This window comes from Aspergillus brunneoviolaceus, assembly GCF_003184695.1.
Source record: "Aspergillus brunneoviolaceus CBS 621.78 unplaced genomic scaffold BO95scaffold_9, whole genome shotgun sequence".
NCBI lineage: Eukaryota > Fungi > Ascomycota > Eurotiomycetes > Eurotiales > Aspergillaceae > Aspergillus > Aspergillus brunneoviolaceus.
In genome coordinates, this window is record NW_020290739.1 from 84,125 (window position 1) to 106,626 (window position 22,502).

At 53.4% G+C, this 22,502-nt stretch overlaps 7 protein-coding genes across 7 annotated transcripts; 3 read left to right on the top strand and 4 right to left on the bottom strand.

Moving 5' to 3' along the window:
- The first annotated feature begins 205 nt into the window (after positions 1–205).
- Positions 206–2,172, top strand: BO95DRAFT_284021 (phosphatidylinositol-3-phosphate-binding ubiquitin-protein ligase). Its single transcript, XM_025581672.1, has 2 exons — positions 206–1,282; positions 1,346–2,172. The coding sequence occupies exons 1-2, from the start codon at positions 326–328 to the stop codon at positions 1,970–1,972; spliced, it is 1,584 nt and encodes a 527-aa protein (XP_025445936.1). The 5' UTR covers positions 206–325; the 3' UTR covers positions 1,973–2,172.
- A 333-nt stretch (positions 2,173–2,505) lies between these two features.
- On the top strand, positions 2,506–6,023 carry BO95DRAFT_381709 (putative C6 transcription factor (War1)). The gene is made up of 4 exons (XM_025583374.1): positions 2,506–4,363; positions 4,424–4,707; positions 4,761–5,302; positions 5,385–6,023. The coding sequence occupies exons 1-4, from the start codon at positions 2,982–2,984 to the stop codon at positions 5,964–5,966; spliced, it is 2,790 nt and encodes a 929-aa protein (XP_025445937.1). The 5' UTR covers positions 2,506–2,981; the 3' UTR covers positions 5,967–6,023.
- Positions 6,024–7,665: 1,642 nt separating this feature from the next.
- Positions 7,666–9,618, bottom strand: BO95DRAFT_450252 (uncharacterized protein; the record flags this gene model as incomplete). Its single annotated transcript, XM_025588000.1, has 7 exons — positions 7,666–7,802; positions 7,890–7,989; positions 8,048–8,154; positions 8,207–8,665; positions 8,718–8,985; positions 9,044–9,354; positions 9,411–9,618. 7 exons carry the CDS (start codon positions 9,616–9,618, stop codon positions 7,666–7,668), a joined length of 1,590 nt encoding a protein of 529 aa, XP_025445938.1.
- Positions 9,619–12,270: 2,652 nt separating this feature from the next.
- Positions 12,271–14,935, top strand: BO95DRAFT_439344 (putative MFS transporter Fmp42). Its single transcript, XM_025585713.1, has 4 exons — positions 12,271–12,343; positions 12,408–12,809; positions 12,881–13,043; positions 13,100–14,935. Exons 2-4 carry the CDS (start codon positions 12,410–12,412, stop codon positions 14,664–14,666), a joined length of 2,130 nt encoding a protein of 709 aa, XP_025445939.1. The 5' UTR covers positions 12,271–12,343; positions 12,408–12,409; the 3' UTR covers positions 14,667–14,935.
- A 382-nt stretch (positions 14,936–15,317) lies between these two features.
- Positions 15,318–17,647, bottom strand: BO95DRAFT_284167 (uncharacterized protein). The gene is made up of 2 exons (XM_025581673.1): positions 16,746–17,647; positions 15,318–16,691 (listed from the first exon to the last, which is right to left on the bottom strand). The coding sequence occupies exons 1-2, from the start codon at positions 17,500–17,502 to the stop codon at positions 15,448–15,450; spliced, it is 2,001 nt and encodes a 666-aa protein (XP_025445940.1). The 5' UTR covers positions 17,503–17,647; the 3' UTR covers positions 15,318–15,447.
- Positions 17,648–19,047: 1,400 nt separating this feature from the next.
- BO95DRAFT_406138 (putative acetamidase) lies at positions 19,048–21,675 on the bottom strand. The gene is made up of 4 exons (XM_025584026.1): positions 21,159–21,675; positions 20,657–21,060; positions 20,128–20,598; positions 19,048–20,067 (listed from the first exon to the last, which is right to left on the bottom strand). Exons 1-4 carry the CDS (start codon positions 21,197–21,199, stop codon positions 19,244–19,246), a joined length of 1,740 nt encoding a protein of 579 aa, XP_025445941.1. The 5' UTR covers positions 21,200–21,675; the 3' UTR covers positions 19,048–19,243.
- A 330-nt stretch (positions 21,676–22,005) lies between these two features.
- On the bottom strand, positions 22,006–22,356 carry BO95DRAFT_460123 (uncharacterized protein; the record flags this gene model as incomplete). Its single annotated transcript, XM_025588707.1, has 2 exons — positions 22,006–22,165; positions 22,250–22,356. 2 exons carry the CDS (start codon positions 22,354–22,356, stop codon positions 22,006–22,008), a joined length of 267 nt encoding a protein of 88 aa, XP_025445942.1.
- Positions 22,357–22,502: the final 146 nt, after the last annotated feature.

The window sequence follows — 22,502 nt, forward strand, 5'->3', positions numbered from 1 at the left end:
CCCCAGTTGCCCTGTGTGTTGTTTCGCACAAAAGTCAAAGTCAAAGGCCCTTGGCTCTGTGTGACTTGGATCAATTCATCTCCTTGCTCAATAATCCTCTTTTTAAGGTTCTCAATTTACACTCTGGCACACAAGCATATCCACGGTTGTCTACCGCTGTTGATCATCTCCCCGTCCGGCTGCCCTCCCCATCCTGGCATCACCGCGCCACCCAGTCAATGACGGCCCGTCCTCCAAACGGCGGAGACTAGTCTCCTCTTCGGTCTCAGGGACCCAGACACCAAAGACTTTACCATCGTCGACCTCTCCCTCGTACTTCGGGTTCATGTCGTCGTTGTCAAATTCGGCCAGTCCTTCATCCTCCGCTTCCTCCTCCACCGCCGCCTTCCCCGCCACTCGGCCCGCCACTGCTCTCAGGCCTCATGCGAGTTCGGAAATTTTACAGGCCACCGAGGCTGCACGCGATCAACGCTCCGAGCGAAGACGGTCCACCGTCACAGGGTCAGATCGGAAGAGAAGGATAGTCAGTTTGGAGGGGGACGTCTGGCCCCGTGGCCTCAGATCCCAGTCGTGGACAGTAGAAGCCGGTCCGAGTAGCCAAGCAGGAACAATGGATAGCAGGTCGTTGCCTCAACGATCGTCTCAGTCGCAACATCCTGCCATGATGATGCCTGGCTCTTCCTTTGCTACTCCAATCGATCTGTCCTCCTCACCGCCGGGTGCGCGGCCGAATGATCCTCGGCGCAGTTCATGGTCCCGAACCCAGGATAACTACGTGGAATATGTTCGACCGCGGTGGCAGCCTGATGCGGAGGTCACCAACTGTCCCATTTGTGGGACCGCGTTCAGTTTCTGGTACAGGAAGCATCACTGCCGGAAATGTGGCCGGGTCGTTTGCGCGTCATGCTCACCCCATCGGATCACTATTCCACGGCAGTTTATTGTGCGCGATCCCACCCGCTCCCCCGCAGCCGCTTTGGTTCATCCCCGTGCTGCTTCGGCCTTCCATTCCGGAGGGGACGATGCGGTTCACTCGCCACCAACATTAAATCCAGCCCTCGGCGGGGGCGAGGAAGTGAGACTCTGCAACCCCTGTGTGCCAGACCCAAATCCAGAACCGCCTCGTGGGTTCACAACAGTTCAAAATCCGGGAAGACCAGGCACCGTCGCTGCGACAGGCTGGGGAGAAGGGTCCTCGTACTTTCCTCCACCCAGTTCTCGGCATCGTTCTTACCATTCGCTGTCCTCTCCAACCCGGCCAAGTCTATACAATAGTTTACCAGTGAGTTACAGTCGAGCGCCCGACGGTGAGAAGATCAAGTGTGGTTAACACAATTATGCGCAGCTCCAAACTGAACCTCTCGGGTCGCGACCAACCCGGCAGACTGTTGGCGTCAGCGATTATTCAAGTTTAGGTGGATTCGGAGGCCCTTTTGCCCCGCGAGTCCCCGGAATGAATTACGCTGCATTGGCAAGCCCCCGCTTCACATCTGGGTCGGTGAGCTCATCCACTCGGCCGCTCCCTTACCCGACCGCTGGTAGCGCCAGCTCGTTGCCCGCGATCCCTCACGCTCATCGGCCGTCGCATACACGCCCGCCGCATGTCCGTGAGCAGGACCTATGTCCGATCTGTGACTGTGAGCTTCCGCTTCTGGGATCGAATGGGGGCGAGGATGCACGGGAAGCACACATCCGGACGTGTATTGAAACTCATGGTCGGCCCGGGCGCTCCAGTCCCCAGAGCGGCAGCCCCGTCCAGCCCCATCTTGCAGTCCGGCTAGTCACCTTCAAAGCCACGGAGAAAGACTGCGTTGGACACGATGGTGGGCTGCAGGAGTGCACGATTTGCATGGAAGAGTACGAAGTGGGTCAGCCGCTCGTGCGGCTGGAGTGTCTGTGCAAGTTTCATAAAAGATGTATAGTGGAGTGGTTCGAGCGTAAGAAGGAGTGCCCAGTGCATAAAGTCTCCTGAGTATTGGACTTGGTTCTCTGGAGCTCACTCTTGCTTTTGGGTGGAGCAGAGTCTATCGCGGCTGGTCTTCCGCATCTTATATATCGGATTAAGTCTTACTCTCTGCTCTTCATATGGGAGGTGGGATCAACTGCTTCTGTGTCGTTTGAGCCGGTGTTCTTTGCTATACTGTTGCAATCTTTATCCTTCTTATTGTGGTTCAACTGCTGTCTCTGTTGGTGTTCAACGAGCTGGCAGGATTGGATTTGTTGCTATCTTGCAACCTAGATCGGAATACAATCATTTCCTGCGTGTAGTAGAAGAGTAACTATCACGATATATCTGCACTGATTCACTTGGTTGTGGTCCATTAATCATTTATCCTTCTGGGGAGAAAGTGTTGAGAAAGTGTTGGAAGCTATGCGGATTTGGGCGATGAATCGAAGAGTGACTGACTGCCCAGTGGCTTCAGTGGCAGTGGCTTCCCCTCAGCTCCTCTTTCGCTTCCTTCATTCTCTCTATGGTCGTCCTCCCTGTTCTTACAACTCCCACTCGTTTGCCTTCTCTTGCCTCTTTTCTTTCTGTGATCCTAACCACTTTCCTATGAGCCAGAACTGACCAGATCATCATAATTCACTTTGAGTCCGGGCCAAGCCACCGACACCACCGCATTCCTCAAGTTAAGTAAGTTACCATCGGCCATCGGCTCCCGACCGTCCGATTCTCCGACTTGCGCGACTCCAACTCCGCCCTGCCTTGCCTGGCTCCTTACATCCTTTCTTTCTTGCTTGCTTGCTTTCTTTTCTCTCCTGTGGCCCCAGACTGTTGCTCGGGTAAGCCTCAAAAATCAAGATGCAATCGTGGCAGACCAGCCCAATTTCCCCCGTTGATTCCGGGAGAAACGCGACCGGGATGACCTCAACTGGCCATCCACCCTTGGCCCATGGCGGGCGATGATGACTGACTTCCCGCCGAATAGAGCCTGGCTGACCATGATGTGATATCCACTCCGCAGTCTCCGCGCTCCCCGATGGAGATCGATCCACGCCTGCATGCAGATAGCAGAGACGGCGGACGTCCGGCCGAGCGCGCCGACGAAACCCGTCCGCCGCCCTATCTACCACCCCCTTCGTCCAGACATGGCAACAACCCGCTTGTCGCTTCCAGAGATTATCCCGATTCGACTCCACATCTGTCCCCTACCGACCGGCTGCATTCCGTGCTGGCAGCACCTCGAGGCCCGGGTCCTCTTTCGAGCCCCCAGGTGACCCAACCGGGTAGCCAATACCGGTCGGATTCGACATCGGGCATCGACGCCTTTTCCAACCCCTCCGTCGTCGACCCCAGCGACCCGTACGCGGAGCTGAAGCGGCCCCGAGCCTGCGAAGCGTGCAGGCAGTTGAAAGTGCGATGCGAGCCGGACATCAGCCATGCCAATGGCGCCTGCAAACGATGCGCGAAAGCCGGGAGGACCTGCATCGTGACGGTTCCCAGTCGCAAACGACAGAAGAAGACGGATAACCGCGTCGCGGAGCTGGAGAGGAAGATTGACGCGCTCACCGCGAGCCTTCAGGCCTCTCACGATCGTGATCCCGTGCTGCAGCCGGTGCAGATGCCTCCACCGCGCGAGGAGCCGGCAGCGAGGCATTGGCTGGCCCCGACTCATGCCGCATCCCATGAGCCGTCGCCTTTGCCGGTGGGATCGCCGCGGAGCATGGTGGGGAGAAAACGGCGTCATAGTGGGGAGGGCAAAGAGGCGACGCCCGCAACCTCTCGGTTGTCTAGTCCGAGCGAAGAACAATCCATCTATAACAAAGCGATCCGACAATGGCGTGCTCTGGGTTACCCGTCAGACTCGACGGCAAAAGAGGGGGCCAACGAAGTGGCTGATATAATTGACCGGGGCCTTGTGAGCGCCGATATAGCGGCACAGGCATTTGCGCGATTCAACGAAGAGATGGCCCTCTTAATCCCGATGGTGGTCTTCCCTCACGGGACGAAGATGGAGGACGTCCGGCAGAAGAAGCCAGTGCTATTCCATGCAGTTATCGCTGTTGCCGTAGGGACGATTCAACCACAGGCTCAGATCCCGCTCGTCAATGATTTCTATAAAGTCATCGCAGAACGGGTTGTCGTCAAAGGGGAGAAATCCCTTGAGCTAGTCCAGGCGCTCTTGGTCTGCTGTAACTGGTACACGCCTCCCGACAACTTCGAAGAGCTGAAATTCTATCAGTTGACGCATATGGCCGTCACCCTGGCTATGGATGCGGGTCTGTATCGGAAATCAATGCCGCGAGGGAAGCAGATGAATCTGCTCAAGGACATTATAGCGAGGAAGTCGTCTGAGGTCCTGGATCCGGACTCTCCGGAGACGAGGCGAACCTGGTTGGCATGCTATTTCGTTGCAGTTCAGTATGTACTCACCCCCTGCTTCTCATTCTCCCAGGAGTAGCTAGCTAACCTATGTTCTAGGGTTGCCGTGTCTCTTCGACGAGTCAATCTTGTGCGATGGCTTCCATACATGGATGAATGCATAGAGATCCTAGAGAAATCCCCAGATGCATTGCCTTCCGATAAAACGATGGTCCGGTGGGCCAAGCTAGCACAAATCATCGAAGAGATATACGTTCAATTCGCAAGCGATGACATTCCCTCGATTGTGTCCTTTTCGGACCCGAAGTCACTCTACACTCTCAAGGCACTCGAGAAGCAGTTGGAGCAGTGGAAGAGGGAAACGTTACCGGAGCATTCTTCTCGTAAGCAGTCACCCACACCTAGTTCATGTTCTTGTGCTCACCAGGGGGATCAGCTATCATTCAACAAGCATACTGCATTGTCAACCTCTACCTGCACGAAAACGCCATGCATGTTGATTATAGCAAGGACGAGGCGCGGACCACCGGGGATGATGTTGCTGGTCCTACTAGCGCAACACACATCAGTGCCCTCAGCTCCTGTCTCACTGCTATCCACGAAGCCCTCGATACAATCTGTGCGATTGACACTAAAAAGCTAGTGTCCGCACCGACGGTCACTCTTGCGCGCACGTCTTTTGCCGTCGTCGCGCTAATCAAACTCTATGCCATGGTCTTCACGCCGGAGACCCGCCTGGATCAAGTGATGGATGCGGGCAGCCTCAAGATGGAATACTACCTCGACAAAGTCATTCGCCATTATGCGGTCGCCGGAGAGCTCCCCGGCGGGCGCACTCCAGCCAAGTTCGGAGTGGTGCTGTCCATGCTCCGCAACTGGTTCATGAAGCGCAAAGACCAGGGCCCGGTATTGAAGGAAGCGCTCTCGGTATGCCGCGCTTCGTCGGATTGTCAAAGCCACCCCGACGACAAAGGCCAAGTAAGTGCGCCAGGTCATAAACCGGCCGTTTTCCTTGGTACCTGTTTTCTGCTGCATGAACAGCACCGCTAACATCCCACAGAAGAACCATAGCGGCTCCAGCCAGACGCCCTTGCACCTTTTAAGTGAAGTAGCCATGGGCAGTAGCTCCCGAAGCCACTCCTCGCCCGGAAATCTGTCAACGGCAGGCGAACAACGACCTATCCCCTACCCGACAGCTCCCGGTTTCAACAGCAACAGCAGCAGCAGTAATCACCCTACCGCCACGAACCAACCCTCCGTCTCCTCCACCGACCTCACATCACACTCCCTAGGCCCCAACCCCGGTAGCCTAGGAGCCCCAACCAGTGCAGCCGACTCAACCACCGAACCCTGGACCCCTTACGCCGCTCCCGCTCCCGCTCCCGCTCCCGCCCCCTCCCGGGATTACTACCCCATCTTCAGCTCCGGCATGTCCGACCTCCCCCCCAGCTACACCGATTCCACCAGCGCCAGCGCCAACGGCGGCGGCGGGATGATGTTCCCGCCGCAGGGCTTCTTCGTGCCTGAACTAGGCGTCCAGATGGGGTTTGACCCGGAGAACCTGCTTACACTGCACAGCATGATCGGCGACGGGTTCTTGAATCTTCCGTTGCCGGCTGACGATGGGATGGGCTTTTATTAGGGGGCGAGGGAAGTATTTATACCCTATACCATATACCAAATACTATATTGTTCGCCGTTTCTGCTCAAGGGAATGATTCCCAGTGTTCATAGGAATGTAATATGATATCCCTACTCTTGGTCTTTGCATTTCACTTTTTGAGAGTGTTTCAGAGTGGTAGGCCGGTCTACATCTTATAACGCTTGGGCGTTTCACCAAAGAAGAAAAGAAGGAAGGTACATGTCTTTTCTGGAAGTGAGTGGTAGATTCCTGTCCCGGGGTTGCGTATATGGGTCTGCTAGTTACAGCTCGAAAACTGGATCTTGAAGGAGTACGGGACCACGGGCCACACTCTCTGTACACGGGCCGAGCGAGCGAACAGACAAACAACCCAAGGCGCAAGCAAAAGTAAACCCAAAGCAAACTCAGTAAAGCCCACTATAGCTCCCTCCCCACCTACCCTACCATCCAACAACGGTCCGATTCTAGCAAGCCCACACCCCCCAGGATCATCCCTGTTCAATTTTCTTGACATGAACAAGCGGAAGCAATCATTATTCTCTGGGTTGGGCATGCGCACTAAGATTTCATCACGTGCGTAGCGCAACCCTGATCGCTTGCTGGAGTGATACTAACTATACTACTTCCGAGTACTTACGTTTTGCCACGGGCCTCGGAATCACATGGTCGGTCGATGGGCTTGTTTCGTTTGAGATGGGCAGGGGGGGCTTTTGAGAGAGCACCGTGGTTTGATTTGGTTTGATCCCTCACGCTGCATTTTGACTGGGAAGAAGGGATGGATCCCGTCTCGGGATTTCGGGCCTGGCTTGGAGGGATTTTTGGGTGGTGTTTACAGTACATAAGCTAGTGTTGTCAAGCAGGGTGTCCGTGAACAGGCTGGATAGATCTGCTCAGACTGGGCTTGATGAAAGAAACCTTCGGACGCTGCTCTTGAGAATATGCCAGGCTATTTGCCGCGGGCAAAGGGCAGCCTGCCATTTATCCTAAAATTGGGGACCAGGGTGTTTTTGCCTGTCTACGTTCATGGTGCTCAGGGATAGACGCTCGGGTGAATTGCTTGAAATAGTAATGGTTGGGGTGGAGTTGACCGCATGGTGAAGTTTGTCTTTACTAAATTCTCGAATTTATTGCATTTTGCAATCGCTAGTTAGACATTAGTGCAGGAAGCCATACGTGTATAGTGATGCTTTCCCAGGACCGCTCGCGTGTACTTCAGGTCCGACAGGTTCTATGTTGTAACAATCAAATAAACTTTTCAGGCGAGCGTTGCATCCTTTTGTGGTCGCAGGAAATAAGAGATAGACGCATTATGCATTGTCTAATCTTGATATGGTTCGCTCGTTCTGCCAGTTGAAAGCCGCTGTGCATGTGCCTTTGAGGACCTGGTTGGATATTCTGTGATTTTCCACATGCAGCCAGCAAGATTATCAACCCATGGACAAAGGATCTTGCTCAGGTGGCAAAGGCACATTAGGCTGGCCGGTGTATTGCTGGCCACCATGTGATGCCGAGGATGATTGCACAGGCATCAACATAACAGGATTGACTTTCTGTAGCATAAGAACTGGAAATTCTCTGCTGCAAGTCAACAGTCTGTTGCATCACTTGGACTTATGAGATTCAGAAAATGAGATTCAGACAATGGGAGTGCGTCGGGCGCAGCGAAAGCACTTATACCGAGGATTTTGATACCTTGGCCTCATCTCGCAGTATGCTGCCAATCTTGGCTGAGCTTTTGTACAACAAATGCCCAAGGCCACCCATTCTCAGCCTCGGTCCTGCGCAGAAAATCTAGTAGGCATGTCTGAGCCAACGGGTCACGGATCCATATACCGCCTGCGAGTTGTGCTGTTAGCTACCGTCTCTGAGCAAGGAGCTTCACAGGTGACAACGATGGCATTGTCCAGGATATGCATGTCTTACAAGCGCAGAGTGTATGCCCTGCCATAATCCGCAGCGCTGGGTCGTTCTCTGCCGACAGAGCTATGCCAAATATGACTTCAAGATTGAGGATAATCTCGTCCTAGAGGATTATGAGTCAAGGTTCTATAATGGTGCTTCTGTAGGCTTCTATAACAAACCTCGATCATCTGGATGCCCTCTCGAAATTGCGGTGACGATTGTAAGGCCTGAAGTTCATGCTGCTGGAACAAGGCCTTTGCTATGGAGATGTGTTGTATCGCAGCAGCTAGACTTAGTATGTCAGCCCTAGAGCATAAGCCGGGAAGGCCTTGATATACCGTGCAGTGAATTGGTGAACCAAATGAACGGAAAGGGCCTTCCACGTCCAGGATCTGGCCTTGAATAGTGTAAAGGCTTGAACGTATGTGGTCTCGTTGCTTCCCAAGTGCCAATTCGCTGTCTCAAAGCACTCCCATCAATCGCTTCTATGTGCATTGAGTTGTTCGCCCCGTAGCAGTAGTTGATCGTCTCAGCGAGGAGCCAAATGGCCTTGTGCGTCCAGTCTCGGTCATCCTGAGTTGTCCTATGCTGCCATGCATGGTATAGCTTCTCTGCAAATGGACTCAGAGTCAAACGCAAAGGTCTTTGATACATTAGAGCGAATTGTATATCCTGCATCACGAACACCCAGAAAGAGGCTTCTGCAAGTCCTCCAGATACTGCGCAGTCCAGTTGAGAGCTGATATATACGGATCCGGCGAGAAGGTGACTCTGGAGGTCGTTTGAAGGGCTGTGAGCTGTACATGGTATGTGAGCATGCAGTAAATAAGCGCAACCAGCCCGGCTTACAGGATATTTGCTCGAAGAACCGCAATATTACGGTGGAAGTAAGGAGTATCTCGATGCTGGTGCCAAAGTCTCTGTTCTCCAAGACCGACTTGAGAATTCGGATGCAACGTTCATGGTATTCATCGGCAGTCTCCGGAGGTACTGCATGATTCGTGTAGGAGAGGTGACGCGCTGAGATGGCAAGACACGCGTACAATAGGAGAGGGTGTGAAGGTGCTCGTTCGGCCACATCCACGGAAAAGTGACTTTGGTCATCGCAAACGTCTAGCTAAAATTGCTGATTAGCTGAAGTTCCAGCGTAGTACATGTGGGACGAGGTACAGCACCCAGGGACCGAGTGTCTTCCGGAAATATCGAAGGAGGAAAGCTTCATTGAAATTTCGCAGCTTCTGCGTGCTGGCGAAATCGGAAGACGGGAAGGCTCTGAGCGGGAAAACCAGGCGCTGAGCTGAACGGGCTCGAGACGAGCCTGCGACTCTCGATGAATGAGGCGGATGCGAGGCTGATGATAAATGTTGTGCCCCGTTGGGCAATGGAGGAGAGTTTTCGGGCGCATGTTTCAGATCGAAGGGCGAACCATCGAGGGGCACCACGCGATAATCTGCTGCTGTCCGATCCGTCTCATCTTCGAAAGAAACTTCATGTGCCGTTCATCAGTGGAAAAGGCCTTCTTCATCTCCAGTAGGAACAAACCTTGAGTTGGAAACGGAACCCACACTTGATCGATTGGAAACACGAGGTCGCTTTCTCCGTATCGCGGGGGACCGCTAGGTCGCAGCGAAGGGTTCTGGCCATGGCGAAAAGTGACTTCTTCTTGTTTCGTAGGCGCAGGTATGCACTCTCGTCCCGATCGTCGACAGCGAAGGCACTGGCCCTCGGTCTTATCACCTGGTATCAACATTAGGGGACGTTGAGCTGGGGATTCTTCTCGACTGACAGAGCTCGGTCGAGAGGGGCTTGAGGAGGATTTACATTTGATATGGCGCTGACGGCACGTCAGACTAAATAGAGAGCAACATGGTTAGAATGACGATTCGATAAGCACAGCATCAGAGCGTCGAAGAACAGCGCAAATATAACTTACCATCCCCTCATCACGTTGTGCTCAGATTCAGTGCTCGGGCTGACAATCGCGATAGCCCTGTAAAACAAGCCAGATCAATAGCCAGACAAAGCCATTGGCATGAGGTATTAAAGATTTAAGAGTAAGACCGAACAGCTGCAGCAATAGTCCAGGCCTACTAAGATGCAGCTAGAAGGGTGACCGCCCCAGCAACAATGATTATGATGGGCAGAATAACGTTCAAACGGTTAATTACCCAACAGAGAATGGTTCGTGCGGAGCGGAGCTCGCCATGGCCTGCAAAGTGCAAAAGCAAACTAAGAAGTGGAGGAAAGAGGCAAAAGGGTAAAAGAAAAAGCCCTATATAGATGAAGATTAAGAGAGCAGATCCCACTTTTAGCGTGAACACTGGAGCCCAGCATCATACGGCTCCCGAGGTTCGTTCAGGGGCACATCTCTAGACGACCTACTCGATGCCTTCTCACCAAGAGAGGGGAGATGACAGCCCACCGTGCTCTACCATCTTGCTTTTCTAGGTGGGTTTAGGATGACACAAGACAGAGCTGCAGCAGATGAAGCCATCCGTTACCTATTCCTTAGTCTTGCTGTTCTCCGACAAGCGCAGGGCGATTGGCACAGCCGCGTCTGATCGTTGCCCGAAGCAGAAAATACTCGCAAGCTAACTTGGAAGGGCACCCGCACCGGAGCGTTTCGGTTCGAGCTAGTGAGCAACGTTTCGGCACTTTTGACTGCACTTTTCTTGTCCTGAAGTCCCGTTCTTCCTTTAGCATTTGGGATGGAGGCTGGACTTGCTTGCTGAAATAAGTATGGTCTGCTATCGCCCTAGGAGGGGGTCAACCTGACAGCAAGCCACAGGAGGTCTTGGTGGCGCTTATCGGCACCGAGTCCCCAGCATTGCCAATCTGCTTTTTTTTTTCTCCGAACAAGAGTCATCCGTCTCCCATTCATCGGGCTTTTCACTGGGGATTCCGCTGGCATCCAGCTAGCCGTCACGGTGCAGCTGTGACTAGCTTTGTGATGTGATTGGTGAGTGGTGACATATTCCTGTAAGGTGCAACACTTGTTCACACAAGACTGTGGCGTATGCTTTGTGATGCATCTCGCATGCCTGACGAATGGTTCATCCCTCACAGAAATGTCGGGATGTTTGTTTGTCTCTGGTTCCAATTGAATGCCGCGCGCAGAAGTACAGTACCTTTTTTCTTTTCGTCGGTGGCGCTTCTCCGTGTTTGACGAATCAGGCGATTCGGAATGTTTCTCCTAGTAGAATCATCTGCAGGAAGAATATGACAGACGGTTTTGTTCTTGCGCCAAGAGAAGAGATGAGTATGAGGGTTGGCAGCACATTGCGGCAGGAACCCGTCTCGAGCGAGACATGGCGATGGTGATGAAAAGTGTAGACCTTGTGCAGGGGCCTTAATGGCAGTGCTATGATGCTTGTGAGCTTCAGATATCAGCCGTGCACAATAATCGGCCGCATAAGGGGGCCAAAAGGTAGGTGAGGTCAAGATGCTGACAGAAACAACCCTGATGCCGCTTGGCCTAGGCCAGATTCCATCCGAGTTAGGTTTGGGGTGTAAATCGACAATGGAGCCGAAAGCTACGCGAGCCAATTGACAGGTGGATCTTGTTCCAGACCCATCGGAGGGTGACCGAATCTGGGCAAGTAGCAAGTAACAAGTAGCAGCAGCACCCAGTACAGAGTAGTAGCAGTAGCACGACTCAGTTTTGCGAGCGAGAGGAGGTGAGGAAAGGGCTAGACCAGGAGAAAGGCTTGATCATGGGACAATCCAAGGAAAGTGTGCATTTGTGGCTGGCTTGCATTGCACATAGGGCAGGCCATGCGAGTATCAGTGCAGATGAACAATGATGAAGGTGAAGGTGAAGAGATAGAAGGAGAGGAGGTAGAAGGGCTGAAGCGGGATGGAATGGATTTCGTACGACTGCCTACTTGAATGCAGCACTTCAAGAGAGAGGATGACTAACTGGAGTGTAGTTCACTTAGCAAAGTACGGGGTATTAACACAGTCAAGGCCATCGTACGCGCACCTCAGGCGGCAGGCAGGGTAGCTTCCTATTGGGGATATGCGGGGGCAAGCAGTGGTAGTTACCTTAGTTAGTGGTAAGTAGTGAGTGTCAGGTGATTTTTCTCTCCCACTATTTTTCTCCGCTTCGATTACCTCATTGCTGTAGCTGCTGCTGCAACTCCTGCCAACTTTCACTTGACCTGCTGATATTCTCCTTGCAAAACAGCCATTGACCTTCCAAACTGGCCTGAACATCCCTGCCTCTTGTCCAGCAATCCCATCCGCTTATCACCACCGTTGTTTGGCCGTCACCCCGAGTCAGAGCTGGCTGGGTCTACGGGCCGAAAACGGGTCGACTCCACCGTCAACCAGCCATCATTTCCACAGCCTGTCTCTGGCGATCGTGCACATCAGCTTGACGATACTTCGGATATAGGTATACAGTACTTCGAAATATATATATTGATAGACGAAAAGCGCTCAAGAACGGGAGGTGCTGAGGTGTATCTGCGCAGGTACAGACTCGACGTTTTTCATCTGGAATGACACTGATAACTAACAAGACAACCAACCAGCTAGAAATGTCTCTCAACCGCGTCTCCTACTTGGAGTCCTGGGAACAGAATCCAGCTGCATTCCGTCGCCAGCCCTATCAAGATGACTCCGATGACGAGGAAAGCTATCATGATCTCCCGGAGCCCTCGCTGTCGTCTTCATTCCAATCCAACATCAGTCGCCACTCTTTTAGACATCGACTGAATTTCAACCCGTATGCAGGACCAGCATGGGGACAGGCCACTGTGGATGAGGCTACCAGTGAGCAGAACCCACCTCTCCAAGCCGCCTCACCCAAGATCAGTACGCTCAATGAGGTTGACAGAGAGGGGGCAACCCCCGAGCAATCTGCGCCGAAGTTGCAGGAGTGGATCGGTGGCCGAGAGACTACGGGCGCGTTTGAGGTAAACCATGTCAAACGCATTGGTAAGTGCTAGACTTTCATGAACGGCTTCAAAGCCACCGTCGTATGCAGTGCAGTACTAATGCACTCACAGCGCAGGTCTGCGTAGCAGTGGTATACTGTCTACTTGCGGCGGGGATAGTCTTCGGGTTTGCGGCCATCAAGCCGGTCTTGATCAGAGAGGGTGTCTACCGGGACCGGTGTTCGCAAGAAGAGCTTGATAACAATTCCGACGTGTGCTACGGACAAGAGCTTCGGTACGCGCTTCAGACCATCCATTCCTTTTGGAAGACCTAACTAAAGTTGTCTACAGATTGAACTTAATGTTCACCATCGCTGCAGTCGCAACCAACGTCTTTGCTTTACCAGTAGGAACGATTCTCGATACATACGGTCCGCGCGTCTGCGGCATCATTGGCAGCGTCTCTCTTATACTGGGCTCCTTGCTATTTGGACTCTCCGACCAGCTTCCCTTTGACGGATACATGCCCGGGTACCTCTTCCTTTCTCTAGGTGGACCGTTTGTCTTCATCTCATCGTTCCATCTGTCAAACACCTTCCCGCCCCGCTCGGGGCTCATCTTATCGACTTTGACAGGCGCATTCGATGCCTCCAGCGCCCTTTTCCTTATATTCCGGCTTATCAACGAGAGCACAAACGGCTGGCTCAGCTCGACCAGGTTCTTCCTGCTCTATCTCATTGTCCCCATTTTCATCATCACTGCCCAGCTCACTATAATGCCGACGACCTCATATAAGACGGCCGGCGAACTTGTGCAGGAAGCGCATGCTCACATCGCAGCCGAAGCCACGGACCACGTCGACAACGCTATCCAGGACCGCAATGAAGGCGAGCGCCAACGTAACGACCGTCGTATGCACCGGCAGACCGTTGTCAGCCAAATTCAAGACCTTCTCTCTTCCCCCACCCTTCAACCACAGTCCTACGATGACATCTCCCCGCTTGAACGCCCGCTTTCTCCCGAACCCATGCCCATCCACATCGCCACCACTGAGTCAACCACCACGCCCCAGTCTGACAAGCCCCACACCGCCGGCGGCGTTTGGGGCGCCCTTCATGGCGCCTCGGCGCTCACGCAGATCCGCACCCCCTGGTTCATCCTGATCACCCTCTTCACTATCCTGCAGATGCTCCGCATCAACTACTTTGTGGCCACGATCCGTCAACAGTACACCTACCTCCTCCACTCCCCGGACCTCGCCGCGACCCTCAACTCGACCTTCGACATCCTCCTCCCGCTGGGCGGGCTCGTCTCCGTCCCCTTCATCGGCACCATCCTCGACTCCGCCCGCACCCCCTCGGTGCTGCTCACCCTCGTCACGACCGCCACCCTGATCGGCATCCTGGGCTGCATCCCCACGGAGGGAGCCGGCTACGGCAACATCGCCCTCTTCGTCCTCTACCGTCCCTTCTACTACACCGCCGTCTCCGACTACGCCGCCAAGGTCTTCGGCTTCCAGACCTTCGGCAAGGTCTACGGCCTGATCATTTGCCTCGCCGGCCTGGGCAACTTCGCGCAGGCCGGCCTCGACGCCCTGACCTTCACCGTCTTCGACCGCGACCCCACCCCCGTCAACGCCCTGCTGACCATCACCACCTTCCTGGTCGGGGTGGCCCTGGTCACCTTTGTCAGCTGGCAGGCCCGCCGGATGGCGGCTACCCGCGGGAAGGCCTGCGCTGCCGCCACGAATAGGACCACGGAGGTCGCCGAGAGTGGTCTCAGCGTTCCCAGCATCCACGACGGCGTGGACACAAGGGATTGGGGCCGCCAGCAGCAGCAGCAGCAGCAGGGTGAACGCGAACCGCTGCTCCGACAAGGCAATGACACATCTGCTTCCTACGGGGGCACTAGACCCTGAAAAATTGACGACCTTGATGATGGTGATGTTTCTTTTCACCTACTACGGTAAAGAGGAAAAAAAAACCACAGGCGGCTCTTTGTTCATCTATTTTTGGTTTTCCCCGCTTCGGTTTAGCCCGGTCCAGGGTCACACAGCGTACATCTGCAGCATTAGTTCTTCGCCCCAGAGATGTAGTCTTAGCCCAGATTCTTATCGCTTTACATTTGTACATGATTTGATAAAGAATGTATATCCAGCAGCATCACTAAGAATTACTCGGTCATCAAACTCCCGAGGGGTTTCAAATTAGGTTGGTTGAATAAATCTATATAACACAGTTCCACGTGGGAAATAGAATAAAAAAAGATCGAAATCCTGTCACAGCAATAGGGAGAGACAGTTGGAAGAGATAAGTAAAATGAAATAAGGATGAGGCGGCTGAAAGAAGTAGTGGTTATGTGAAAAAGAAGGGGTAAGAGGTCGATAGCAATGTTGCGCTGGAATGGTCTCTCTCTTTGCGCGCTTATGCTTATCGCCATGGTCGTTGGCTGCGTCGTAACCTTCGTAAAGTCGTATAATATACCTACAGTTCAGGAGGGCAGGGGGTTGCGGGGGAGGATTCTGTTTGTCCGGCTTCCTCCGCGTTCGGTCTGGATTTGGGAGGAGACGGTGTTCATGGTCAGGATTTCATGTTGAGCCGATGAGAGTGGGCGGTGAACGAATTGATGAATGTGGAAGTGTAGAAGTCGGGAGGAGAGCATCGTGAGATAGGTGTATGCTTGGGAAGAGTCCCCGTGGTTCATGATGTTGAGGGGCCGGACTGCCTCACTTCAAGCCACAGTTTGCGACCCCCGCGCTCACAGGCCCGGTCGTACCAGAGCATCACACGTAGGACCTTTCGTGCTTCGTCCCAGGTGTGAATGCCATGGCTTCCGGCCACTTGACTGATGAGCTCAACATACCAGGCGCGTTCGGGCTGGTCTTCCGCAGCGATACCGCCGAGGATCAGCACCCAGAAGAGAGCGATACGAGCCTGTGGATGGTCCCAGGAGAAGGGCGCTTTGGAGATGTGCAAGGCTTCCTGAATGAGCTTGGCAAGTTGAGAGAGGGGTGCACTCTGGGCTTGGAGTGGTAGCACCACGCCGACACCGAAGATGAGACCGGCCAGCCGGCAAATCTCATACATGACCTCATGGGGTTGGTAGTTCGCAAACCTGTCGAACTGGCTCACTGCAGGGAGGGAAAGGAGGTTGTAGTGCACCCGATTTCGTTGATCCGATAGCAACGAATAGTCAGGGTTGTGGTGCTGCGTTGTAACGTGGGCCTCAACAAGTTCGATATACGCCTGCATGCCGTAGAATACCTCCAGCATTTCTGATGTGAAGCCGATCTCCCGCAAAGGACCAAACCGACGCTCGACATCAGCCATGCTGTAACCCAGCAAATCCTGCATTGTGAGACCTATCCGCTCTCTGCGCAAGGGCATAAAATCGAACACAGGCGGCAAGAGGAACGTGCTGCAAGTGACGAGATCGGAGAAACACAGAGTAGGTGCGAGTCCGGGAAGAGTCAGGTTCTCAAGACCTCCACGCATGTTAACCATCTGAATTAGACCTCTGATATGCACAAGGTTAGGCGGAAGACTGCTATAGATGTCCAACCACTGCAGGCGTTGCATTGGAGCGGTGAAGGGCAGCTTCTGGCCCTTGATATGCTCGTTGTTGGCAACGTTGTGTGCCATGCAAATGACACTCAGAATAACCGCATCGCACATTGCCCGAGTGGGATCGCTGACCTCCCGCGTCACATTCCGGATGGTTTCTGCCTCGCATAACTGCAGCATTTGCTGCTCGGAGGGTAGGAAAGCATGGTGTGGAATCGTGCCTTTCAGCCATTGGACTCTTTTGTGAGATAGTGAACCGAAGACAAACGCTGTGAACAAGGTCGGGTCGGATAGTGATAGTGGAAACCAATTAGTGCTAGCCGGACTCGAGTCGTTGCCGGGTGAAACGGGGGTGAGGCCGGGCCACAGGACCTCAAGGCCTACAACGAAAATGTTAGTATGATGGACGTGTAGCTACCGCAAGACTCACGAACAATAGTATTCAGAGGCGACAACTTCATTCTTCCCCATGTTCAGCAGGTTCAAAGGATGTGTTTGAAACGGATCGAATCGACCCGCGCCGAATGTATCAACATAGCCCGGGGCGAGACATGAGAATGGCGAAGTCGTTGTCAATGCTTGAGATGCCTCATCCGACCCTGAAGAACTTTTCCGTGTATCTGACATCCCGGATCGCGACTCCTGCGGTGAAGGCCAAGGAAATTTGTCCGGATAGGATCGCTCGACATCATTCATTATATGACCCACCGGACTCCGGGACGATGATCGGAGAAGTTGCTGATTGACAGGATTCGAGGACGTAAACTGGGTTACAGGTGAGGAATCATGCGCATACTGACCAGGAAGATGAGGCGGGGGCGACGGAGAGGATGAGACGGAGGAGCAGAGCGGAGAAGTGGCTGGAGGCGTCGCATATTGTGATTCCGACGAACCGGTCTGATCAAAATATATAGCCGACCCCTCGCTGGAGGATATGGATTGGCGAGTGACACTGCGACTGGTGGTGGTAGTGGTGGTGTTGGCGCCAGTGTTGGGGTGGCAGCCAGCGCTGGGATTTGGACAGTCCGGGACAGTCGAACGATCCTTGGTCTGGTCCGAGATCCATTTGCCCACATGGGCGCGGACGAGGCGCTGAATCTTCAGACGCTCATTCTCAGAAGTTGGACGCGCATTAACGAAGTGAATGGCGTCCCTTTTGCGTCCGGAGGTGGCACGTTTGGTGGAAGTCATTTCTCCGAGGTCAGGAGTACAGGTATCGACAGAGACCGCAGTTCAGAGCCGAAGCCAGGAACAGCATCCTGTAGCTCCAACTAGGCAAAGTGTACACGAATATCGATGGCAATTAATCCTTTGATAGTAGCGCCACAAGGCAAAAGTTTTGCAGGACAGATGGGGAGGACGAGATTAAAAGGAAGGTTGAATCGAGATCGAGACCGGAGACCGAGACCCAGACCCGAAGAGCAGGAAGGAAAAGTGTGGAGGGGAGGGGCGAATAATGACCACTGGTGATTGGCGAGGGTCTAGATCGGTAGCGGGAAAACGAATTCTGCAGGCGGTGTTGGATGTGGATATTGAGGAACTGACGGAAGGACTGAAAGTAAAGAGCGAAGGAGGGTGTCAAAACAAAAGATCTCAAGGAGGACGGAGGGGAGAGGGAGAAAGGAGGGGGGGTGGGAAGAGGAGAAGAGAAGGGTAAAAGGGAAGAGGAAGAGAAAGACGAGGAGGAGGAGGAGGAGGAGGAGGAGGAGGAGGTAAAGGGAATGGGCGTTGGAATTGAGCTGAGAGAGGGAAGCAAGAGGGAAGAGAGAAGAGAGAAACGGGTAAAAGGGAGGGAGCAGGACAGAAGCCGAAGAAGCCAAGCAGAAAGCGGCAGGTTCTCCCAGTGACGATCGCCCGATCTTCAGGTTCTGCTGTTCTTCTTCCTTCTCTTCTTAGTTTAAGAACAACCACAACCACAACTACAACCACTACCACTATTTCCAGCCTTTCTCAACTTTCTCAACTTTCTCAACTGATCCTGCCAATGTTAAGGTCTGCCACCAAACTCAAGGCCTAATGAACAGGCTTATCGGCACAAACCCACAATGTTGAACCCACTTAAAATGACAACAAGATCACAACAAGAACAAAGTTAAGAGAAAGAAAGAGACAGAGACAGAGAGTAGGAAAGAGAAAGAGAGAGCGAGAGAGAGAGAGAAAGAGAGAGAGAGAGAGAGCGCGAGAGGTGAGAAAAGATAATTGAGTCAAAACATCTCTCATGGTTACATCCTCGCATTACATTCAAACTCTTTCTCCTCAAATCTTCTTTTTTATAGTCCTCTCTCACTTGAAAGAATCAATTGTACCCTTCTCTCGCATTCTATCCCTGGTTCTTCAAATCGGTCTTCATCCCAGGGTCTGGACCCCGCGGAGCCACCGGTTGATGCGGGGGTAAAGAGAGAAAACAGTGTCAGTTCCGAGACTCGCGCCGCTCCGTTCGCTTCTTCTCGACCCTCGGTCTGTTGTCGAGGGGTCTGGGTTCAGATTGGAACCCGACAATCATTATCTAGTAACGAGCGTGGACTGACACTGCTACTGCGCCAATTGGTCCTCACTCGGACTGTCACAGACAAGTGATTGACTTCATCCCAATCAGCCAATAATGAGAGTAATGTGACGGGCAGCAAAAGGACAAGCCGACAAGTGATCCATGGTCGGGAAACGAGATGTCAACGTTACCAAGGCAGCTACATTGCGGTCTATCCGAGGAACCCATGTTCACATGCACATGTGTACGACAAGCCACAAGATCTACTCAGCCAGTTTTCGGTACATGCCAAGGAGCATGCAAGGATTCGTAGGTGCGTAAAGCAGAAGAAAATCGCCCATCCTGTGGTTCGCTCTACAACAGGAATAAGTACAACGAGGTCTTGAATGAAATCCAGCAATTCACAGATAGGCTCTCTAAAACATGAAACCAAACACCGGAAACTCAGTCCAGCTCGATCAAGGGGTATCGTCCGCCCTCGCCGGTCAAAGGATCCTGATACTGGTCCAGCGCCGCCTCAACCGCCGCCATATACCCAAGTACCTTCTCCTCCTGCCAGCGCCGACCGACTACCTGCACCGCCGTCGGCAATCCTGCCATCTTGGTAGCATCGTAGTGCTTCCAAGCCCCGCGAGAGAGTGCGCCGTCAGCTCCCAGCTGCTTGAGAACCTTCTTGTACGGTCCGGGTAGAGCATCCTTTTTCGCATCGACGTGCGACACAGGCATAACACCCGCCGTATAGTCCAATAGGTTCCAGAGGAAGGTGTATCCACAAGATGACACCGCATCGTGCATGGCTTTGTGTGGTAGAGCCGGGGTGGCGTTTACAGGGCACAAGATGAAATCGTACTGCTGTGTCGCGCCATCCCACCAGGCGTGCCAGGTGGCACGGAAGGATTCGCGCTGCGCGGTGAGCTTCCAGAGCTCGGCTGCCGATTTGGGGCCAAAGGTACGAATCAATTTAGCCCACTGGACGTCGCGGCGGATGTAGCGCACCCAGAGGTAGTAAAGGTACCGCAGAGGACGGGGCAAGTTAGAAATCCGGGTAAGTTGATCTGCGCCCGGGTCGGAGGGTTCGAAACTGTGCAGATGCGAGTTGAAGGTGACGCAACCATCAGAGTTCAGAAGCTGCGAGGCTAGATGAAGTCCTGTGAACGGGTCTGCCGTGACTGGTGGCTTAATCTCCGAAACTGTGTGGCCGGCCGCAACAAGAGCAGCGGTTGTCGTCGACAGGGCACGCGCAATGGCCGGGGTAGGGGGAATGACGCCTATGTGTGATTAGCCAGTGTCAGCCTGGTTGGTTCGGGTGGCTATGCCGATCCACTCACCATCGCTAGTCATCAATCCGATTCGAAGCTTCTTAGTCTGGGCCTCCTCCTCCTCCTTCTCCCGCCAATAGATGGGATGAACCGTGTAATCATACTTCCATGGCTCCATCCCCACAATAGCTTTTGTAAAGTAAGTCAGATCATTCAAGGTCCGAGCCATGGGACTGAAGACACTGGGAACGCCTTCTTGGCCGGCCATGCTGGTGTGAACGCCAACCTTCGGCCACCGCCCAGTACTGCAGCGCAGGGAATAAATACCACTCCAGGCCGCCGGGACTCGAACAGACCCGGCAACATCAGATCCGATACCGATGCGGCCGCCCAACGCCAACAAAGCACCTTCGCCCCCCGTGGAACCGCCAGGAGAGTAGTTGGGAACATGCGGGTTGAGGCACGGGCCCCAAAGAGCGTTGGCTGATTCAAAGGACAACAGGGTCACGGGCAACGCGGTCTTGGCGTAAGGCACAGCCCCTAGAGATATTAGCCACGGCGTGCTGCAGCAGCAGTTCCGTCGAGAGAAAGGCCATACCAGCGTCTTTCAAAAGCTTGGTCATCGGTCCATCTTCCTTGTATGGCTTGCACGCGTACTTGGTGTATCCCAGGGTGGTATCAAACCCTTTAATCTGCAGCGAATCCTTCAGAGAGACGGGAATTCCCGCCAATGGTCCTTGGAGGTTGACTTCCGACTGGACCCATGATTCAGCTTCAGGCAGAAGCAGCTCTGTCACGCAGTTGGTCTTCTCATGGGCCTTGACGGCTACTTTGCCGTAGGTGCGGAGAACATCGAGGGGTGATACGGATTCCGCGTGCACCTCATCCACCAGCTCTTGTATCGGTTTGTTGATGATAACCTTATCAATCGCTGTGAAAGGGGCGTGATATCCTGCCGGCAGTGATGCGAATCTTGCTGCTCGCTCCCTCCGCTTGAAATCCCTGCCGCGCGATTAGTATCCAAGCCAAGGCGCGGTGATTCACACATCAAGTAGTGTGTACTGTACTCATGACCTCGTGAAGAGGCATGACTGACTTACCGGAGGCGACGGTATGTGAAGTAATCGAATGGGGGAAGCATGATGAGACGAAGACTCTTTCCGTCACTAGAGTCTACGAGAAAGGAAGAGTGTACTTGCACAAGATGAGGAGAAAGAGTGAAAGCAAGGAGGATGGGAAAGGCGGCCTTTTATTATTGCGGGGAAGGACGGAGGAGATGCGGAGACATCGTAGCGATAAGCCCGCGCGCGGGTCCCGCTGATAAGCGTGGGGACCGCCCAAAGCTCGGATGCAGCTTGCGCTCGCGGCTGCCCATTGACTTGTCCATCCCAGGATATTTCTCGGATTGTATGCCTATGTATGACGCGAGCACCGCGATTCCGAGCTCAATTTTGACCGTCATCTTCAGCAAGCACATAACGCAGGGAGCAGAATCCCGATCATGAGTTGCTGATGGGACTACTGGCGAACCCGAGCTACGTAGTGGAAATGACCGATAAGATGCCGGCAGCCGGCGCATGGAATGCCACATTGGGAAAGTCCATGCGTGGACTCGACTTGAATAAAGACGCGGCTGGACTTTCCACTGCGATACAGTCTGAGCGTTCCCCTTTTTAAAGAATCACCAACAGGAGATCACACCACAAAGCGAAATCAGCAACTACATGTGAATGCAACATTCAACGTAACGACACTTATCACAACGACGGTTGTCAGCTATTTGGGGATATTGCAACAGGACCAGCCCCAGCCCGCCGCCACAAGGACGAGAGAATATGAGAACAAAACTGAAATGAGGCCCGCTCATTCATGCCTAGCTAGAAAGCACATATCCACAAGATACCTCTCTCCTCGACCCAGATCCTTAACCCTTTATCTGCCGCTACCTCAAGCTGATCTCGACGTCTCCCGTAGCCAGTGATGAGCATTGAGCCAAACGACCACCACGATCACGCCAACAACAAACAGCGCAATGAGGAAGAATATCAGAAAGCCGCAGAGGATGGTTCGTTTGCGTTTCCTTTCCTGGCCCTTGATCCAGTTATCCCTGTGAGAACCAGACGATCAGCATACGAGACAAGCAACAAGATTCTCGGCGAGAACTTAGAACAGGAACAGCGAGACAACATACGACCATATAGTGACTTCCTTTTCCGGGGTGGTAGCCTTGGATTCCTCATCCAGGTGGATGGCAAGGGAGAAGCGTCGCCAGAACGCTGGGTCCCGATTTTGAGCCATCTTTCGTTTATTGATCGGTAGACATGGGCTTGAAGCGTGATTCGAAAGGGTCGAACGCAAGTAAGGTCAAATGACAATCGAGAGGACGGGGCCGATGGTCGACCTATAGTGCACAATCAGCATGAGCTTCAGCAGCTACGAGGAAA